The sequence below is a fragment of the Arvicanthis niloticus genome, chromosome 1 (genome assembly GCF_011762505.2).
Source record: "Arvicanthis niloticus isolate mArvNil1 chromosome 1, mArvNil1.pat.X, whole genome shotgun sequence".
NCBI classification, from domain to species: domain Eukaryota; kingdom Metazoa; phylum Chordata; class Mammalia; order Rodentia; family Muridae; genus Arvicanthis; species Arvicanthis niloticus.
Window position 1 is genome coordinate 79861385 of NC_047658.1, and position 19236 is coordinate 79880620.

At 48.9% G+C, this 19236-nt stretch overlaps 1 protein-coding gene across 2 annotated transcripts in view; it reads right to left on the reverse strand.

The window, feature by feature from the left end:
• Positions 1-3411: 3411 nt before the first annotated feature.
• Positions 3412-19236, reverse strand: part of Dkk3 (dickkopf Wnt signaling pathway inhibitor 3) — a 41981-nt gene continuing 26156 nt past the window's right edge. For both annotated transcript variants that reach the window (XM_034499103.2, XM_076940963.1), the window contains exons 5-8: positions 8858-8950; positions 7640-7784; positions 6604-6760; positions 3412-5805 (exon numbers count right to left, since the gene is read on the reverse strand). In XM_034499103.2, coding sequence (XP_034354994.1) covers positions 5586-5805; positions 6604-6760; positions 7640-7784; positions 8858-8950 — 615 coding nt within the window. In that variant the 3' untranslated portion in view covers positions 3412-5585. The remainder of the gene's footprint in view (positions 5806-6603; positions 6761-7639; positions 7785-8857; positions 8951-19236) is intronic.

Genomic DNA, 19236 nt, shown 5'->3' on the forward strand with positions numbered 1-19236 from the left:
CTCACAATTCGTGAACCTAAGACTTGTAAGTTATAGTCTATCCAGTAATGTGGATCCTTATTCTAGCCTAACAGTTCTGTATGTTTTTTTTTTTAAAACAAAACAGTACTTTGGTCACTAATAGTCCTTTTAAAAGCCATGAATCCTGGATTCGAATGCAAAATGGTATGTTTGCCATTTTTTAGGAGGTTAGTAAATGGCCTGTGTCCAACTTGCAGCTCAAAAGAGGCTCTTAGCCACCTCACCTGAATGTACATGAAAATTTGAAGATGCTCCTTCAGAGCAGCCAATATACAAGGAATCATCATTCCTAGATCTGTGGTTTTCACAAGTTGGCTTTTGGAAGCTACCAAAACCATGGGATGAACTCTTCATTACTGTCTGGTCATTTAGAGAATGCAGGGATCGGCCTGGCTAATGTCGGAAGACAAGTGAGAGCCGAGAGATGTGCACTGCACCTGCCACCGCTGCTACTAACCATCCCAGAGAAGTTGATCAGGACAGGTTGGAACTAGGAATTAACTGGTGTACTCCATCCCCAAATTACTGGAAGATAGCACCCCTTTCTGCTTTTGAGTGCTGCCAACTTCCCCATACTATAAGCACACTTAAAATATTGAAAAATCTCACTGCTCATATAGCCTGCTTGTGCCAGTTTGTGGAAATACAAAAAATGGTTTTTCTAGTAACTAGACTGCCCTGTTGAATGAGCCCATTGGGAAGCCTGTTCTCAGTGCAGTCTGTAACTTGTATTGCTTTGTATTATTGCAACAGTATGACCTTAAATTTGTGTCATTCATTCAAAAATAGTGTGCTTCCTCAGCATACACTATGGTCCTAAAGCTGCCCGATTCAGGATGCAGGGAAGAGAGGTATGGTCACCTACTACCTTCCTGTACCACTGCTGATGGCAGGTGGGAAAGAGATGGCTGTGCTCATGAACAGCCATCTGCAGTGAGTCCACTGTTCTCTCTTAGACACGTAGTGGTAGATGTCCATAGGTCCCATAAACAAAAGACACAACTATTTGAATTTGACCCCATCTTTTGCCTCCACATATATACACCTAGATGCACATATGTACACACGTGCACACGTACATGCACACGTGTGCGTGCATGTACACACACACATACGTAATTCAGAAATATGACCAGAATTGCTTTTGTTCTAGACCTCAAACTCAGACTTCTGTGCTAAACAGAATAATTCACCCAGAGATGTCCAGGGCCCAAAACAGAATCCTGGGAACGTTGTGCAGCACAGAGGCTGAAGATGTGATAATGATCAAGGACCTCATTGGGGTAAAAATCACCCTGCTCACGTGGGCTCCCATCTACTTATATAGCCCTTGAGAGTGGAGAAATTTTCACTGCAGAAAGCCTAAGAAGCCCATTATTCCTGGGTTTGAAGGAGCTTGTGTAGTTTGGCTGTGAAATGCCACCTGTATGTGTTACTTTTCTATTACTGTAATAAAACACCAGGACCAAAATAAACTTCAGAGTTTATTTTGGCTTACAGTTTGAGAGTCCATGTTGGCAGTGTGACATGGCAGCAAAGCAGGAAGATGTGCAGCAGACAGTGACATTAGATAAGACTGTATAACCTCAATGCCTGCCCCCAGTGACATACTTCTTACAAGGCTCCACTGCCTAAACCTCCCCAAACATAATCACCAGCTGGGGACCAAGTGTTCAAATGTCTAAGACTATAGGAGACAGTTCTTATTCAAACAACCACTACCCATTTGTTTTTGAACACTTGGTCCTCGGCTTGCAGCACTGTCTTGGAAGGTTGTGGAACATCAGGGGAGTGGATCCTTGCTGGCAGAAGTGGGTCACTGGAGGTGGGTCTTGTAATTTGTACCACTTCCCATTGACTCTCCTTCCTGATTAGAAAGTCATGTGACCAGTCACCTCTACTCCTGCAGTAATGCCTGCGAACATCATGGACAATTCCTTCAAATTCTAAACCTTGCCTCCCTGAGTCGCTCTTGCCAGATACAGACCAGCCATAGAAATACGAAAAGTCATACATGGACTGTGAGTCAAGGAATGCCTGCCAGCTTAAAGGCCCACAGAAGCTAAGAAGTGAGTTCTCTTCTGAAGGCCCTGGAGGATGGAGGACGTCAGCCTGGCAGGTCCCAGCTTCCCCAGGGGCTGTGAAGCCAAATGCCACATCTTAAGTGCCTATCCTGGAAGATGGGAAGGTGGGAGCTCCTCCACTTTCCTTGTCAAGGAAAGGGGGAAATCCCTCCTTGGCAGCCTGGTCCTTTGCTGGGATCACTTACTAAGGAGGCAAACCATCAGTTCCTGCCACTACTTCCCTGGCAGTAATGAGATCCAAGAAAAGAGCAGGCATGGAGTTGAAAGCCACAGTCTGTCCAACTCTTCCCATGGTCCATTAACGATGGTGAGGCACAATCTTAGCTGAGCACACAGGCCTCTCCTGGGGTCCTTATGTTTTGATAGTTAGCTCTAGGAAGGGGGCTCTAGTCTAGCTTGGGAGACAAGGCCTGTTACATGATGAGTACCCACCAGGGTTGTTTATTATTTGTTTGGGGGGGGGGCTTTGTTTTGGTTTTGCTTTTGTTTTCAAAACAATTTTCAGCCTCATCTAAGCATTTCCTCAAGCTTCCTGTCACCCTATCCTTTGAGAATCCTGTCCAAGTCCGGCTTCTGACTTTCTGGTAAATGTGCATCTTTCAGCCCATTTCCATGCCAGCCCTCCAAGCTAAGTACCCTGCTGGGGCCCCTCTAACACTCCATACTGGGTTGACTGTGTCAGTCACTGCTTAGTCTAGCTGTATCCTGCTTTCTACTGTAATGATTTCAGAGTTGGGGCTCTCATCTGGGAACCCTCGGGCCACATCACAACCCCTGGCTCTGAGGAAGCCCTTGGCACGTAGCTGCCAGGTGATCCATGAGATAGAGTGGACCTAGAAAATTTTGACACTGAATACAGGACACTCCCTAAATGTCCCCTAGATGGCACCTCATATGACTGCTACTTCAATCCATCTTTTTGAAGCCACACTTCATCTGTTAGTATCTCGTAAAATTCAGAGATATAATGAATCAGAGCCCTACTGCCCTGCTGACCTAAAAATACAGTGGCCTCGTTAATCTAGACCTTAAAGAGCTTAATGTGTCACAATTCTGTTGCAAACTGGATAAAATATCCCCCTGCACAAAGACCTACTTGTTAAAGGCTTGGTCCCCATGCAAATATCAGTAGGCTACAATAATCTTCTTTATCAACCTGAGAGTATTTTTTTTAATGTTTCATTCCGTTATTCTGAATCTTAACATTTATCTGTAAAACCAGAGGATTTCAACATAGCAGATAAAATACAGCAAATCCTAACCAGCACAGGATTAGTGACAAATGGACCCATACCATGGACACAGGTGACTTCATCAATTACATTTATTGTTTTTCTAAATGTTTACATCTCTTTGCTGTGATATCTTCAGATGAGATTTAAAGGCTTTTAAGAGGTACTCGGTGCTACGCGGAAGAGTTAGTACATAGCGCTTTTATGTCTTGGAACCGAATGGGTTTGAACCATTTAGATGACACACCTCTGCACATATCTATGAGACCAGGAGTTTCCAGAGGATTCTAAGGAAAGGAAACTCGCCCTTATTGTAGGTGGCACCACCCCAAGGGTTGGGGTCCCAGAATAAATAAAAAGGGACAGAAGGAGAAAGCTGAGTTGTACATTGTACTCTCTTTGCTTCCTGGTCCTCCATACTGTGGGTCCTGCCATGAAGGACTCCCTGGCTTGAACCAGGAGCCAAAATAAACCCTCATCCCTCAGGTTACTTCTTGGTGGGTGTTTGATTTTACCACCCAGAAGAGTAACTAAAACCAGAGCTCCAAAGCCTTCCACCCTTAAAGGGTGGGTTCTGTGAGAGCACCCAGATCCTGAGGGGGAAGGGTGTGCCCTGGACAACACTGCACATTCTCCTTTCTCCTCTTTTAGCCAGAAGGGAGCAGCTTGACTCGACCACATGCCCCTGCCACGTTGTGCTGCCTCTCCATAGTTTCAACGCAATAGGATCCTGACTGAAACCTGAAATGGTGAACCCAATTGACCCTTTTTTAACATATAAGTTAATTACTTCAGCTGTTCTGTTACAGTAACAATGCTAGCACAGTCCCAGAACTACATTTGATTACAGAGAGCCTCCAAGAGAAGACTCATATATTCCATTTATTCTTTCAGGAGACGGTAAAGTATTTTCTCTCTTAAAACTAATTCCCATCCAGACAAGGAAAAGAGTTCCAACATATTCTGATTCTAAAAGAGGTGAACTGCAGATGCCTGGAAAATCTGCTTCTATGGAATTTATTTTGTCTCTTTATACTACAGATCGTTTTATTTTATTATATATTTTTTTTGCATGAAGGGCATTTCTATTTATTGAAAATCAAAGAAAAAGTTCAAGAATTACCACAGAGCAGCCAAAGTCGTTTATGCATGACCCTTGAGGGCAACACATTTGTGTAGACAAAATTTTAAACTCAGGAAAGAAAAGCATGCTTACACAACTGTGTGCAACCTTAAATTTTAATAACTTTGGATACAGAATGGAAATAGTTCCTGGCACCTGAAACCGTCGTCTGAGGCCTGACATCCCGCCCAGCCTTCTGTCTGGACGTCATAGCTATACTTTACACAGCCTGGCTTGGTTTTGATTTCTCTTGCGATTGAGAAAGGCCTTCCATTGTTGCTAAGCAACTTTGCAAATTTCATTCACAATTCTGGCCCTACCCAAGTATATTTCCTGCAAGTTAATTTACACAAACTGCACTTCAAACACTGGCTTTCAGAGTTATTGAAGCAGATGGTGGAGGACAATGTCCACCACACAGCAACTAACCTTAGAGGGACATGCAAACTAGCCTGACCTTAGTTCCAGGCATGCCTCGGAGGAGTAAAAAATAAAAACAAAAGGATTTCACTCTCCTCCATTTGGAAGGACTTTTGGTGGCACTGAGGCTGGTGTGGGGTTGAGAGAGAACAAGGGGCTTTGAGAGAAACCCCTCAGTTCCCCCCAGCTGTGGTGAGTGGGAGGGAGCGTGGCTATAAAGGGTTGTGCCGACAGTGAGGTAGGAGCTGAGGGTGACTGTGTGGGAGGCCACAAGAGCAGCCTAGCTCCCATGTAGCCCCTGCCTCAGCCCATGGAGGGGGCACGAGACAAAAGCAATGGCTACATTTTGCCAGGTCCACATTTGCAAGGCAGGCACCCTCCTCCCTGGATCCCTCAAGCCCATCACTGGAAGACTTCATCCCTTCCCATTCTCTCCCTTCAAACAAATCTTCAAGCCATGAAGAGCAAGACAGTGTGTCTATCAACAATGTGGGACAGCTCACCGCTGCCCTTAGCCGCCATGCCTGTCTTTCTCAAGCCAGAGAAGTGGGGCAGCTGAAAGAAGTGTACTGCATCGTACCTTGTCGAGCCAGAGGAAAAGCTACTGGGAAGGAGCTGTGGCCATTCCACACCTGGGGACACTCCTGGGAAAATAAATTAGCCATTTCTATTGCACATCTACCAGCAACTCAGCTGGGTCTGGGTCTAAATCTCTTCCTCTCCACCGAGTGACTCCACAGGGATGGGTTTGTCAAATGCCATCTCCTGAGCCAGGCTCCGCTCCAGGTCTTCCAGCTCCTGACGTACTTCCCCTATGAAGCCAACATCTTCATACTCATCCGGGACCTCCCTGGGCAGCTGGCTCTCCTCACTGTGGTCATGGCTGCCCACGAAGGCTGGCTTGCACATGTATACCAGACTGTGGCTGGGGAAGAGGGTGGAAGTTTAGTCAAGGTTCTCTCCATTATCCTGGAGAGCAGGCTTGGAGCATGTCAGCTGCATGTGAAGCCTCGGGCCAAACTCTCTGTGGGCCTTCAGGCCTCACTAACTCACTACTTTTTGTTAGGGAGCTTCCTGTCAACTTCTTACTGAAGAATCAGCTGGGAGAAGTCCTTAAGGGACCATCCTAGGCCTGCTTTTCTATGTGACTAACTATTGGTTTGTCTGCCTAGGAGCAGACCCTGATGATGGGCATTTGGAAGTTCACTGTCCCACAGAGGATCCTAAGCCCTCTGCCCATTTGCATTCCAAGCAGGAGGCACATGGTAAGCCCACAGCTGCTGTACACGTGGTAACCCTGGGCCTCTGTGCAAAGGAGAGGGAATTCTGCCTGGCTTCCCTATGACCCTGGATTCCGGTAGGACAGAAGGCTGAGTAGAGGTTGTGGCAGGGCAGAAAGATGTAAAGAGCAGATCCTCCAGCCCGAAGCCTCTAACACCACAGGTGCCTTCCACATTGGTGGTCCTCCCCCACTACGATGGGATGGTCTGGGCTCACTCCTGCACCCTCCTGCTAGGGCACCCACTTGGGAAGCTAACAGAGCCCCAACCTACAGATTTGATGCTGACTGGACCCCTTTGTACTAGTGATGCAGGGATACCTCCAGCCACTCCTGCCCTACACTGAATCAATAACTCCTCCTAGCCAAAGCTACTCTTGAGCCCCGCTGGATGATATTTTGGCTGCTCCCAGCCCCCAGTACAGTCAACAGAAGGGACCTCACCTGTGTGGCTGGCAGAGGAGACCCCTGGCACAGGGGCATCGGTCCAAAGCACCTTCAGGCTCCAGTTCCCAGGTGATGAGGTCCAGCAGCTGACTGGTGGGGTCATGGCAGAGCTCCCCCTCCACGGGCAGGGGCGTGCACACAGGGAACAGCAGGCCTGGAGCCAGCCAAGAGTCACCGTGAGAATAGGCAGGGAACTGGTTGCAGCTCTCCTCCCTCAGCCCCAGGTGAGGTTAGAATTGAAGACATGGAAAGGACAAGAACAGCAGTGCCCGTTCAGGGTGGACCAATTTCTGAGGACTGGAACAGTTACAGGGGTCTGCCTGAAGAGGCCAACCCCCCTGCAGAAATGAAGCGGGGAACCAAGGCCCTTTAAGTGGGGACAGAGTGCCAATAAAGGTCTGGGTCAGTGTGGTGGGAAGAGCTGGGCCAAAGAGTAAAGACAAAGAGGACAGTGGACCTGGGTGGACAAGGCCTTGCAAATGGGAAATTCCAGGAGTCAGGGGCTGGGGGCGGAGCCTAGAAGAGCCACCCCTAGAATATTGTCCTCCAAGCAAATCACTGAAGTGGCAGGTACCTGGAGGAACAGTGGGGCTGAGAAAGCGGAGCTGGGAGGCAGCTGAGAGCTTTCAGACACACAAAGGAGAGGGCCTGTACTAGCCCAGGGTGAGAGGCACTGAAAACAGAAGCTGGGAACTGAAAAGAGAATGCACACAAAGAACCCCGGGCCAATGGTGCCTTTAGGGCTGGGGGACAAGCTCCTGGAATCTCACCCATCTAGGAGGGCCCCTCTTGCCCTGGACTCAGGCATCCTGAAAGAACTTAGCTGGAATAGTCAACAACTGGGAAAAATCAAATCTGGTGCTTGTCTTATCGTCCTACCCCATTAGGGGGCTGTGAGCTGGTGACGTCATTGAAGACCCTGCTGCATGGAAGAGGGTGGCAGGGGTGCTGATAGCACTCTGAGGCCCAGCAAACCCCTTGACTATGAGACTGGGAACAGGTTTTCCCAACAGCCACAGGAGAACACACATACCTCTTTGGAAGGCACAACACAGGCCAGGCTGGCAATCCCTCTGGTTGTCACAGATGGTCCCATTGCTACCTTTGGTGGCCTTTGGGGAGCAGTGACCCCAGGCACACAGCTGGTCTCCACAGCACTCACTATCTCGGGTGCATAGCTGCAAAGAAGCGAGGCTTAGCCTAGAAGCTTGATCAACTTTCCCCTTCCCCCCACCCCAAGGAGAAGAGGCAGACCCAAGGTGGGCGGGGCATTAGTAGAAACCAAAGGAGCCAGCAAGGAACTGAGGCTGTCTGTACAAGATGGGTCAAACCCCAGGAAAATGGCACCTGAGAAGGTGGATGTCCAGTCTAATTCTCTTCCACCCAGGTCAGGACTTTACAAACAGCACCTGTGTATCTCTGGCGCCTACAACCCACAGCTATATCGTTCACAATTTTAACTAGCCCCAGTCAGAAGGGAAGGTGCCTCAGGCCATGGGTAGAGGCAGCAGGAGTCTAACTGGCTGCTCAGTCAGCCAGGAAAGCCCAGGCTGGAGACAGCATGCTGGGAGCAGGAACCCAGAGCCCCATAGGGAATAGCAATTACAGAACAACTAGGGGTCCATCTCCAGGACTGTGCCCTGTGATGTGGGAGTGGCCTGGGTAACAACAGCAGCTGTCTCTCCTCAACAGACTGAGCAAAATCACGGGACCCTTTATTTCCTGAACTTATTGAGTCTTTTTACTGTCAAAGAGAATGTCAACAGTTCATGAGCCCATGGCTTTGTCCAAAAGGCCGGCTGAGTGGTGCGTAGGGTTTCTGTTGCTTGAGCACCACAGTGGGGAAGTGCTCCAGCCTCTTTCTGCCTCCTCCTCCTCCTCCTGCACATTTATTAATGAGACTGGAAGCTCGGAAATCCAGGGAGCAGCCCAGGAGGATAGAGGTGGCCCTTTCCCTTGCCTGGGACTGCATGTGTGCTCTGTCCCAGAGGAAGGGACCAGTGCAGGACTTCCTGTTTTCTCCTCTGTCCCATTCTTTTCTACCCATGAGCCACACAGTTGTGACCAGAGATCATGGAGTGAGGTGGATGCAGGCCTGCTGGAATGACATCCTGATTACTCCAGGAATCAGTCCCTCTGGGACTTCACCTCATCACTGAAAGGCTCTTCTTGCAAATGGCCTAGCCGAGAACCCCTGGGACTTCTAATCTTCTCCCCCTGGCACAACAGTGGAGTCTACTGGTATCTTTACCAGCTGCTGGTCCCGGCACGGCTGGCAGGTGTACTTAAAGCTGGAGAACTGGCAGTACCTGGTGGATCCACAGTCCTCATCAATGATACATTCCTGGGAGGACAAAGAGGAGGGGCAACTTTGTCAGTAAAACGAAGAGGGTTAGATAGATCTGCATTGCCCTGGAAGGCAGAGTCCGGGTTAATCCCGGCCCAGAAGTGTCCACCAGCTCCAGCCACCCTAGAAGTCAGCCCACTGGTGCTTTTCACCTATTCCTTCCCTGCAGTCCACATGGGGATCTACTTCTCAGTACCCCCAGGAGCTCTGAGCCTCCCACATCCACCACACAATCGCCATCTGTGTTCAGTGCCCCCTTCCCCCCCCCAAACACACACCCAGGGCAGGGAGAATGGGGACTCAAAGTTGTTCATACATAGAACAGATGGTTTTAATAAAGGGTGCTAATGAGTTCCAGGCCCTGTGTGACTGCACAGGAAGGGCTGGAGGCCAGGCCCAGCAGTCCCTGCTGCCTAGGAAGAGACCACCTCCCTTGGCACTGGCCCTGGAAGCCACAGACCTGCCTGAAGAGGGCCCTCCACAGGCTCCTGGGTTCTAAGGAGCGGCCAAGAGGCAAGGTGAGCTTTAAAGTGAAAGCCGGGTGGTTGGAATCCCACCTCCCAGCCCCGACTCCTCATGGCCACCAGCTCCATTCAGCTAAAAACATCTGTCCATCTGTGAGTCAGAGTCATGGTCAAGCTCAGCTCTAGGAAAAAGGGACAGGAGACGAAAACCAGGCTAGGACATCATCCATCACCCCTTCTCTGGGACAGAACCTTCTCAGCAAGAGAGAGCTTTGGGGGTCACGGCTTCGTTGCTAACTGGGAAATAGTGGCACAGGAAAATCACGGCATCTCGCACGAGGTATGGCTAAAGTAGGGTAGAAGGATTATTTTTCCACCACAGCCCTTGAGTGGAAGGGCTCAGGGCTCCCAACTACTATAATCAGAGATGAGAAGGACTCTTGGAGGCCTGGTGTCCTGGGACCCTGGCAAACATTCTAGAAGGGTCTCTGTGAAGGACAGGACCTGCCTCATTCCATTTAAGAACATCTTCCGTCCTGAGAGCCAGTGTGGACCCATACATGCCAAAGCACCGTACGACAGGCTTGGACTTCTGTGCCTGGGGCCGGTCCTCAGCTCCTCTCTGTGAGTTGAGGCAATTATACCAGTATGTACAGAGAATGTCGGGGGCGGGGGAGCGGCTCGGGCCCAGAGCATGCACAAGCTGAGTCCCAGCAAACAGACTCTGGCTCTCTTAATAGCACTTAATAGAGTGCTATTACTGAGAAGTAGCTGGTGTCCTTGACCCAGGTCACACTGAGTATCCCTTGGTCAATCTTGTAGGTCTGAGGAGATGGGTGTTTGGTTTGGAGTAGCTGCAGCCCTAAGCTGAGGGCCCACCAGGGGGAGCTTGGACTGTGCTCTGCTCACCAAGCAAGGCTCTCTAGCCAAGAAAAAAGATGGAGTCACCTAAAACACCTCCCCCCCCCCCGCCCCAGCCCTTTCTAAAGGGTGTCAAAGGAGAGGCCTGAGTCAGGGTGCTTGTTTGACACAGGTATACCATTCTCATATACCAAGCAAGCTCTGGACTCACCAGTGGCTCAGACCAGAAAACCATCAACTGCAATTTCTCCACAAAACACCAAAGGAGATCTCACAAACAGACACCCCTAAAACAATTTAATGTCACTCTTCTACACATGGCCCTGGAGTCCTGTCCATCTAGCTCAGAAGCTACAGGTTCTTTCCTCCACCCACCAGTGGGCTGAGCTCTGTAGGGAGCTGACAGCTCAGCCCGGGTCTCAGCCAGCATGGCAGGCTAGTCCCTTTGTTCCCCTAAATTTCCCAGCTCAGTGGCCCAGAAATGTTAAGAGCTACAATCTGCCTTATACCAGGAAGAAAACAGATGATTTCACATCAAGGGGCTGAGCCTGCATCTGCTGGACCCAGGATCCCATAGTGACAAGAGAGGTCTGTAAAAATGTGAGTTGAGCCTGTATCCCCAGGGGATTGCATCCAGCATGCCCCCTATGTGCCTACCCCCACATATCTGCACGAGTATACAGTGTCCACAAATGCTCAAGTCCCTTATATAAAAGGATATAGAATTTGCATCTAAACTACACATATCCTACTACGTAATCATCTTTGGGTTTAGTACCCCATGCTTTAGGAATACTGTGGGCATCAAGGTTATGTTGTCTGTAATGACAAAGGGAGAAGTGTATGTTCGATACAGATGCTATTTAAAATAGGTTGGCTGTGGATCTGGATCCTGGGGTGCGGAGGCTGCCTTTCCTGGCTCCCCATCACACCCTCCCATACACAGGCAGCTTGGGAGGTGCAACAGGACACTCCTGATATTTTTTCCAAAACCCAACAGAAAGGGAACAGAGTGGGAGAGATGACATTTGGGAAGGAGGAAGAAGCAGCAGGCACAGGGGCAGAGATGACTATGGGGGGTGGCTTTCTCTGCCTTTAAGAAATCTGCATTCAACCATGGGAGGGAACAAAGAAAAAGAAGAAAGTCTGATTCAGAGATTCCCTCTGCAGCAAAAGCAGGTCCCACATGAGGAGGAGGCCATGTCCTCTAACCTGAGTAGAACAGAGAAGCGAGGGCTGACAAGGCTGAGAAAGGCAGCCTTTTGTTCCTCCCTGAGTTTGAGAGTCTCTTTCCTGTGCTCATGCATCTACATCTGAGCCCACCCTACAGCATCCTAGGAACCCAACTGTGCCCAGGCCACCAGAGTGGCTGAGACCTGAGGTAACAGGTGGGGATGCTGGGAGGCTCTGCTTCTTCCTGTCTATGGCCATGAAGCCTAGGTGCTTTGATTTCTGAGGGCTGAGGACCTCCCTGCCATCCTATCTTAGATTCTAGAACTAAAGGCAGACTGCTGCTCAAACACAGAGCCAGAACTGAAGACCAAGGCCAGAGTCAGGAGCCTGGCTGAATCAAGCTGCCCAGCAAAGCCATGAGATGCTCAAGTAAACACCTGCCCCACAGAGGGCTCCAGAGCCAGCTGTCTCACCTCTGCACAGGGCTCTATCACAGCAAGGGGAGTGCCTGTAGAACAGCAGGGCTCCCTCCAATCCCCTCAACATAGTTAAGATTCCTGTGATCAGAAGTTCTCAGAAACAAACAAACAAAACAAAACAACCAAACAAAACAAAAAACAAAACCAAAAACCAAACAAACAAACAAAAAAAACCAGCCACATACCGTGAAGAAATCTGTACAGGATAGATTCTCTGACTAGACTTAGGGTTGTGGGAAGTCAGGGTGTTGCTGGTCTTAAATAACTGTGGGGAGTCGAATGTTGCAGGTACAGAGCCAAATTGTCCTGGGCTATTTTTCACCTCGTAGCTATCTGTTCATTCTCACTTCTATATTTGGTCCACTTCTGTGATTGTTAGCTAAATCTTTGTGTCATGTACAAACTGACCCTTAGCCTCCATTAACCCACACTGTCATCAGATATCAGCCAAGACCTACAGCAGATATTTCCCCAATTTTCAGCAGCTCATTCTGTATTCTTAAATACATTGCCTTGGTTTATGACTGGTTTTATTTTCCTGCTACTAGAAAAAAAAATGACCTTCATGAAACAATTGTCATATTATAACAAGGAATTTATAGTGTCTTAGTTAGAGCTTTACTACTGTGAACAGATACCATGACCAAGGCAACTCTTATAAGGACAATATTTAACTGGGGCTGGCTTACAGGGTCAGAGATTCAGTCCATTATCATCAAGGCACGAACATGGCAGCAAGATAGGCATGGTACAGGAAGAGCTGAGAGTTCTACACCAGGGTCTCATTGCCCACCCCCACTTCCTCCAACAATGCCACACCTCCTAATAGTGCCACTCCATGGACCTAGCATATTCTAACAATCACATATAGTTCCTGGGACTGTGTGCACTCATATTTGGCTCTCACCAGAAAACTTAACTCCCTCTGAGGAGATAGCAGCTGTCGCTGTTTGATTGGTTGTTGTTTGTTTATTTTCCTTTTTGGGAATCAACATTGCCACCTCAGTTTTAACCTCTGGCCACAGGCATCTCATCTCTGTACATCTCAGCCTGGCCCCACCCTTCAGTACCAGCCCACCTCCTCTACCGTGAGAGCCAGCCTGTTGACACCTGCCTTTACCAGGGCTGAGACACAAAATCAAAGCAAAGGCAGCATAGGGCTTCCAGGCTTCCATGCAGCTGTAGCCATGTCCTGTCTGTCTGTCTGTCCTGTTTCTCCCTCAGCCTGATAGCCCAGAAGCTGGCTACGGGCTGCAGCCATTCCATGGAGACCTTCTTTGTTGTCTTGAGTTGTATTTAAAAATCCAGGCCGGAGGCCTGAAAGTAGAACTAAAAACTGTAGACTGGGCCAGGACTGACTACCTGGAAACTGCCTGGTGCCTTGATGTGACCCTGAAAAAGTGGGGAAAGACACAGGACAGGCATCACTTGGCATCTCTGTTAAGGTCACAGTTTGTCAGCAAAGAGATTCTGAGAAACTGTGGTCAAAAGCCTGGGGAGGAGGGAGGACAGCAGTGGGGTCTCCTCACATTTCCCAGGCACCCCTGTGAGGCTAGCACCAGGCTCCCACAGTTCAGGCTTCACTTTACAGAGAAAAGTGCGCCTCAGGTCATGGTGGGAAAAAAAGCAAAGTTTAAACACAAGTCCCTCAGCCCCTTGGGGGACATTCTGTCTGCTGTTCTTACTAGTCTCAAAATGCCACCTTTGGGTTGGCAAGCTGGTTCAGCCCATACACATGCTTTGCCACACAAGACTGATGACTTCAAGTTCTATTCTCAGGATCTATGAGAAGGTGGAGACAGAGAACCACTCCGAAAAATTGTCCTCTGATGTCCACAATGTGCCATGACCAGTGCACTCTGCCCCGACAACCATCACCAATAAATAAAATGTTAATGCACCATCACAGATTTGCTCTCCCTGCCCAAAATTCCTGTTGACGTCTTAGCCGCCGAATACTTCAGAGCTGTCCTACTCTGGAGATAAATAAGGTCATAGCAGGCTCAGTTAACTCCAATACAACTGTGAACTGGACTCCCACGGAAAGGCCTCACCTGTGTTAAAGATGCTACAAGGTTGACTAATTAGAACTTCCAGATGTGGGGCTGGAGAGATGGCTCAGTGGTTAAGAGCACTGACTGCTCTTCCAGAGGTCCTGAGTTCAATTCCCAGCAACCACATGGTGGCTTACAACCATCTGTAATGGGATCTGAGGACAGCGACAGTGTACTCACATATATAAAATAAATAAATAAATCTAAAAAAAAAAAAAAAAGAACTTCCAGATGTGGGGTGTTGGGATGGTGTGTGCATTCCAGACTGTCTTTAGCCTCCTTTAGCATCCACTCACGGCCCACTTCGGTGTCTAAGCTAACATCTTTGTGATTACTCTGCCCTCATCCCCAGAGCCCACACCTCAGGGTAGGAGCACCATTGAAGTCTCATGAAGACTCCTGCAACCTGATTCACCTCAGCTTGAGCTAGTGGGGCCCATTCTAATAAATGAGTATTTTTTCTACTAAATGACTCCCAGCCTAGGGCTTACACCAGGGCTCTGCCTATCACACGACACAACCTCCTAGAGCCCTCTGTTAGCAGACGAGGACTCCAGAGAGGACAATAAGGATACAAAAATGCAGAAGGGACCCAAGACTCATTAGTTCACCAAAGACAAGCAGGCAACAGAGGGCAGAAAGTATAACCCAACTGAAAGATGCTACCGGCTGGGCCCCACCTGTCACTCCACCCCCTCACACCACCTGTCAATCACCTCCCAATCTACCCTCCTTGTTGGAGGCTGACAGACCACCTTCTCTCTTACACTGGGAAGAGAAGCCTGCTTTACATACAGGGAAACAGAGGCAATGAGATCATCAGTCTTTTGCCAAGGTCACCAGTGAGTGGCAGGGTTGTACTTGTCCCTAAGCTGGGGCTTTGGAGATGAGGGCAGACATAGAGGCTAAGGGCAGGCAGGGAGCAGGAGGTGACAGTGTGAGGCAGAGGGTGTTGAGGAAGGGGAACCCTCCCTGCTGGGCAGCTCTTTTAGACTGACCTTGATTCAAGAGACCCAGAAGGGTGGGTGGCCTCTATTCTTCAGTCAATTTTCACATCAGCAAATTCTAAGGTGCATGTGCATGTTCGTGTGTGTGTGTGTGTGTGTGTGTGTGTGTGTGTGCTGTGTGGGTATGCAGAAGCTTCTAGGTCAGTCCCCCCCCACTGCTTTTGACCTCAGAATGAAGCCAGTTGCAGGAGCCTGTAATGAAAACGGCACATCTGTCTCCAACACAGTGGAGCCTGCAGCCTTTCTCAGAGATGGGGCTGCAAGTTGTCCTACCAGCTCAGAGCTTTAGGGCAACCTCACCCAGGGCTCTGGCTTGGCCCCTGCTATAGAGACAGCCCTATGGAAAATCCAGGCAGGAGCCAGGGGCTGATGCCAGGCAGCCCTTATTATCCATAAATGCTAGCTAGCTAGCATCAGCAAAAGTCTGGGTGGATAGCCTGCTCCTGCCAATTCCCCCTCCCCCACATTCCACAACCCAGGAAAGAGGAGGGTGACCATCTATTCCTATCCCAGTGAGACTCACCCACCACCCTGGACTTGGCTCAACACCCTGAGGTGAGGAGTACACCCTGCCCCTAAGCCACAGCCTACACTAGAACACCTCTCACAGCCGCCTTTCCATCAGCCCCAGATCCTTAGGTGCAGAGACATACCTGCACCTTGCAGAACAGCTGGCAACCCGCATCCGACCCTGGTCCCACTGCCTGGCCATGACACCCTATTCCTCCAGGGCTTTCCAGTACAGTCTTTGAGCCTGAGTCCCTGAGCTCTTTCTCTGGAGAACTGGACCAAATTTGCTTTAGCTAAAGCTTCTTCCTGGTCCTCAATTTCCCTCCCTCCATTCTCCTCTTCTCCCTTCCTCTTCTCTTCCCCTTCCTGTTTTTCTCTGGCCACAGTTTGAGCAAGCCTGTGCTATCACATATGTGTTCCTTGTCATGATGTTCTGCTTCAAAAACAGCTCACCACGAATTGAAACCATGAGCCAAAATATATTTCTTCCTTTAGAACTGATACCCCAACAAAGGAGTAAATGATGCCAAAAAGAACTCCTCCCCTCCCCTCCCCAGGCTCTCATGTCTTCACCCATATTCTGCCATGCTCCCCTATTTTCCCTTAGGTCAGTGGAGCAGAGGTAAGCTGGATCAGGCCTTCTCACCTCTCCCATGCTACTGCCTCTGCTAAGACCCCTCCCCTCACCCCTAAATCTGAGATTCAGTGTTACAAATACCAGACTGCAAGGCCCAGCAAAGCTCTGAGCCATGTAATCAGGTAGGTCCAGAAATGGCAGACGGCCAAGTTCTTGCCAGGTTCCCAGTAACTAAATCCAGACCTGAGTCCCTAGAGAAGATGTTCGGTGCTAGAGACAGACAGAGAAAGCCAGGCTTCTGTTCACCCAACCCTCCCAAAGGGGCTCTTTGGGGGCTAGTTCCTCCCAGGGATGGGGTTTTGGGGAAGGACTCTGGTTGGAGTTCTCAGATTCAGACAAAAAAGGGTTTCCACACATGTAGCAGACAGAGTGTTCTGAGGCAGGGTCTCAGGTGTCCTGCCCGACCTGGCCTCGGACTCATTACTTAGCCAAGAATGAACTTGAACTTTTGATCCTCCTGCCTGCCTCTACCCTCTGAGTGCAGGGTTTTAGGACTGCATCACTATTCCAGGCCCCGGACCTTAGCACAAATGACACCATGAGGGACGCACCACTCAGGCCTTGGAACCCAGCATGTAGGCAGCAGTGACATCCACCAAAAACAAGAACAAAGACCTAATCCATCAAAGCCCATAGTTCTGGATATGTTCCTAAATGTACTGACCTGGCTTTTTGGCTTCTGTAGTTCTGCTTCTGGCTACCTGAGGTGTGTCGACCAGAATGTGGAGTTTTGTGCTTAAAAGCTCACCCTGAGAAATGCTCAGGACTGTGCTTGAGTCCCGAACACCCGGTGTAGTAGTAGCTTAAACAGCTGGTAAAGACTTTTGTCTTGAACCTGTGTCCCAGTGGTCTTCTGGTGAATGTCTTATGACACACACCCAATGTCACCAGGTTTAATTTATATGGTGCTAGTGATAGAACCCAGGGCAAAGACTCTCCAACTAGACTCTCCTTACCTACAGCTCCATCTCACCAGTGAGGTTCACTGTCCTCAGAGAGTTCACTCCCCTCATGTCATATCTAGTCCTCTATATAAATCAGCAAAAATGCTGACCACTGGCCAGCCCCTTCCCCACAACTCCCTCCTGTAGCCTGAGTCATCCTTTAAAAACACAAACCTAATTATGCACGTCCCTGATAGCAATCATTCTGAAAGTGGAGGGCTGAGGGCCCTGGAGAAGGCTGAGAGTTGAACTAATTCAATCAACACATAATTGGAGGAGACAGCGCCTTCCAGGCCTCAGTAACGGTCTGCATCTAAAATGCTCTGTAGGACATCGATGTGACAAGGAGGACTCAAGTGGAAAAAAACAGCACCTCCTCAGTGACCCTGAAGTGGGGGCTGCAGTTCCAGAGTTGAGGAGATGTTGGTCCTGATGATTCCAAGCTCTGAAACCCACAAAGTGTGACCTCCTGTGGCTTTGCTCCTCACTCACCCAGCAACCTGCAGAGAAACAGCTTTGCATCCTTATGACTAACATCAGACAGGGGACAACCGAACAGGACTCTCACATTCCTCTTACCCAAAAGTGGCTCTCCTTGCCTCTGCAAATTAACAACCTGTCACATAAGGTCTGAGTTTAGTTAGCAAGGTTTGCTCAATTCAAGGGACCAGACTAACAAAGTTCATTAAGGCAGAGCCTCTGCAAGCCCTCTATTCTAAGGACATCACCTACCTCCCCTACCAAGCACAGCCTGGAATCCAAACTCTGTGTTCTTGACATAGCTTCTGGGAACAGTTCCCAACCTGTTGCCCTACCTGACTTTCTGACCTCCACAGCACCCAGATTTTAGCCCACACATCTAGAATTCTTCCCCTGTCTGATCTAGAATTACCTTTAAAGACTAGCACAAAGAACAGGGTGTGGTGGCACATCTGTAATCCCAGGATTTGGAGAGCTGAAGCAGAAGAATCACTGAGAGTTTCAAGCCAAAGTAGTCAGAGTAAAACTCAAAAACAGCTAGCAGCTGCTTGGGGTTGGCCAAAATAGGAGGATACCACAAGTTTGAGGCTATCCTGGGCTAGCAAGACCCTATGTCAAAAACAAAACAAACCATAAAAACAAAAGTTTTGACCTTTTTTGCAATGTGGACTTTTTGGCAGTTGGCCGAAGCCTGGGGACCCCTCTCAGAACACCGCATCTAGATTGGTAAGGGGACAGATGAGATTACAAGCAAGAATGACCCCCATCTAACAAGAGATAACAGAGTTAGTGTTTTATGGCTTATTTGCATCCTTGATGGTAAAGTCCAGTGGCAGCTCTTCCTTGTGAAGTAAGGCTGAGCACAAGTGTTGTTTGAAAGTGGCAAAAGCGGCTGGAGAGATGGCTTGGTGGTTAAGAACATTGGCTGCTCTTCTGGAGGTCCTGAGTTCAATTCCCAGCATCTGTATCGCTATAAGTAACAGAGGATCCAACACCCTCACACAGACATACACACAAGAAAAACACGAGTGCACATGAAATAAAAATAAATTCTAGCACTTGGGAAGCAGAGGTAGGTAGACCTTGGAATTTGAGGCCAGTCTGGTCTACAGACTGAGTTTCAGAACAGCCAGGGCTATACAGAGAAACCCTGTCTTAGGGGAATGAAAAAGGCAACAAACACTGGAGAGGGGCAGGTCAGGGGATGGAGAGTTTGAAAGATTATCTTTGGATACATAACCAGTTCAAAGCCAGCCCATGAAAAAGGGAATTGTATCTCAAAAAGCAAAACAGATACACAAGTATTCATGATAGCATTGGTACTTGATAGTATGTAGCTGGCAGTCTCCATTCAAGATTGCAGAAAATAATTTAAAGTTAGGGTGGCTGGGGAGATGGCTCAGTGGGTAGAGCACTTGACGTGCGAGAACACGAGAACCTAAGTTTGACCTCCAGCACTCACATATGAAGTCAATGCTGGAGAGGCAGAGACAGGAGCAGCCCTGGGGCCAACCAGCCGACAGGGTTGGTAAGCTTCAGTGAGAAACCCTGCCTCCAAAAACAAATGAATGAAAGACAAATAAGTAAAAAGTGGGTAGAGACAGAGACATGGTCTTTTTCTGAGTAGCTCAGGAGGGTGATGCTGGTGGGGACCCACTATTAAGACTCTCTACT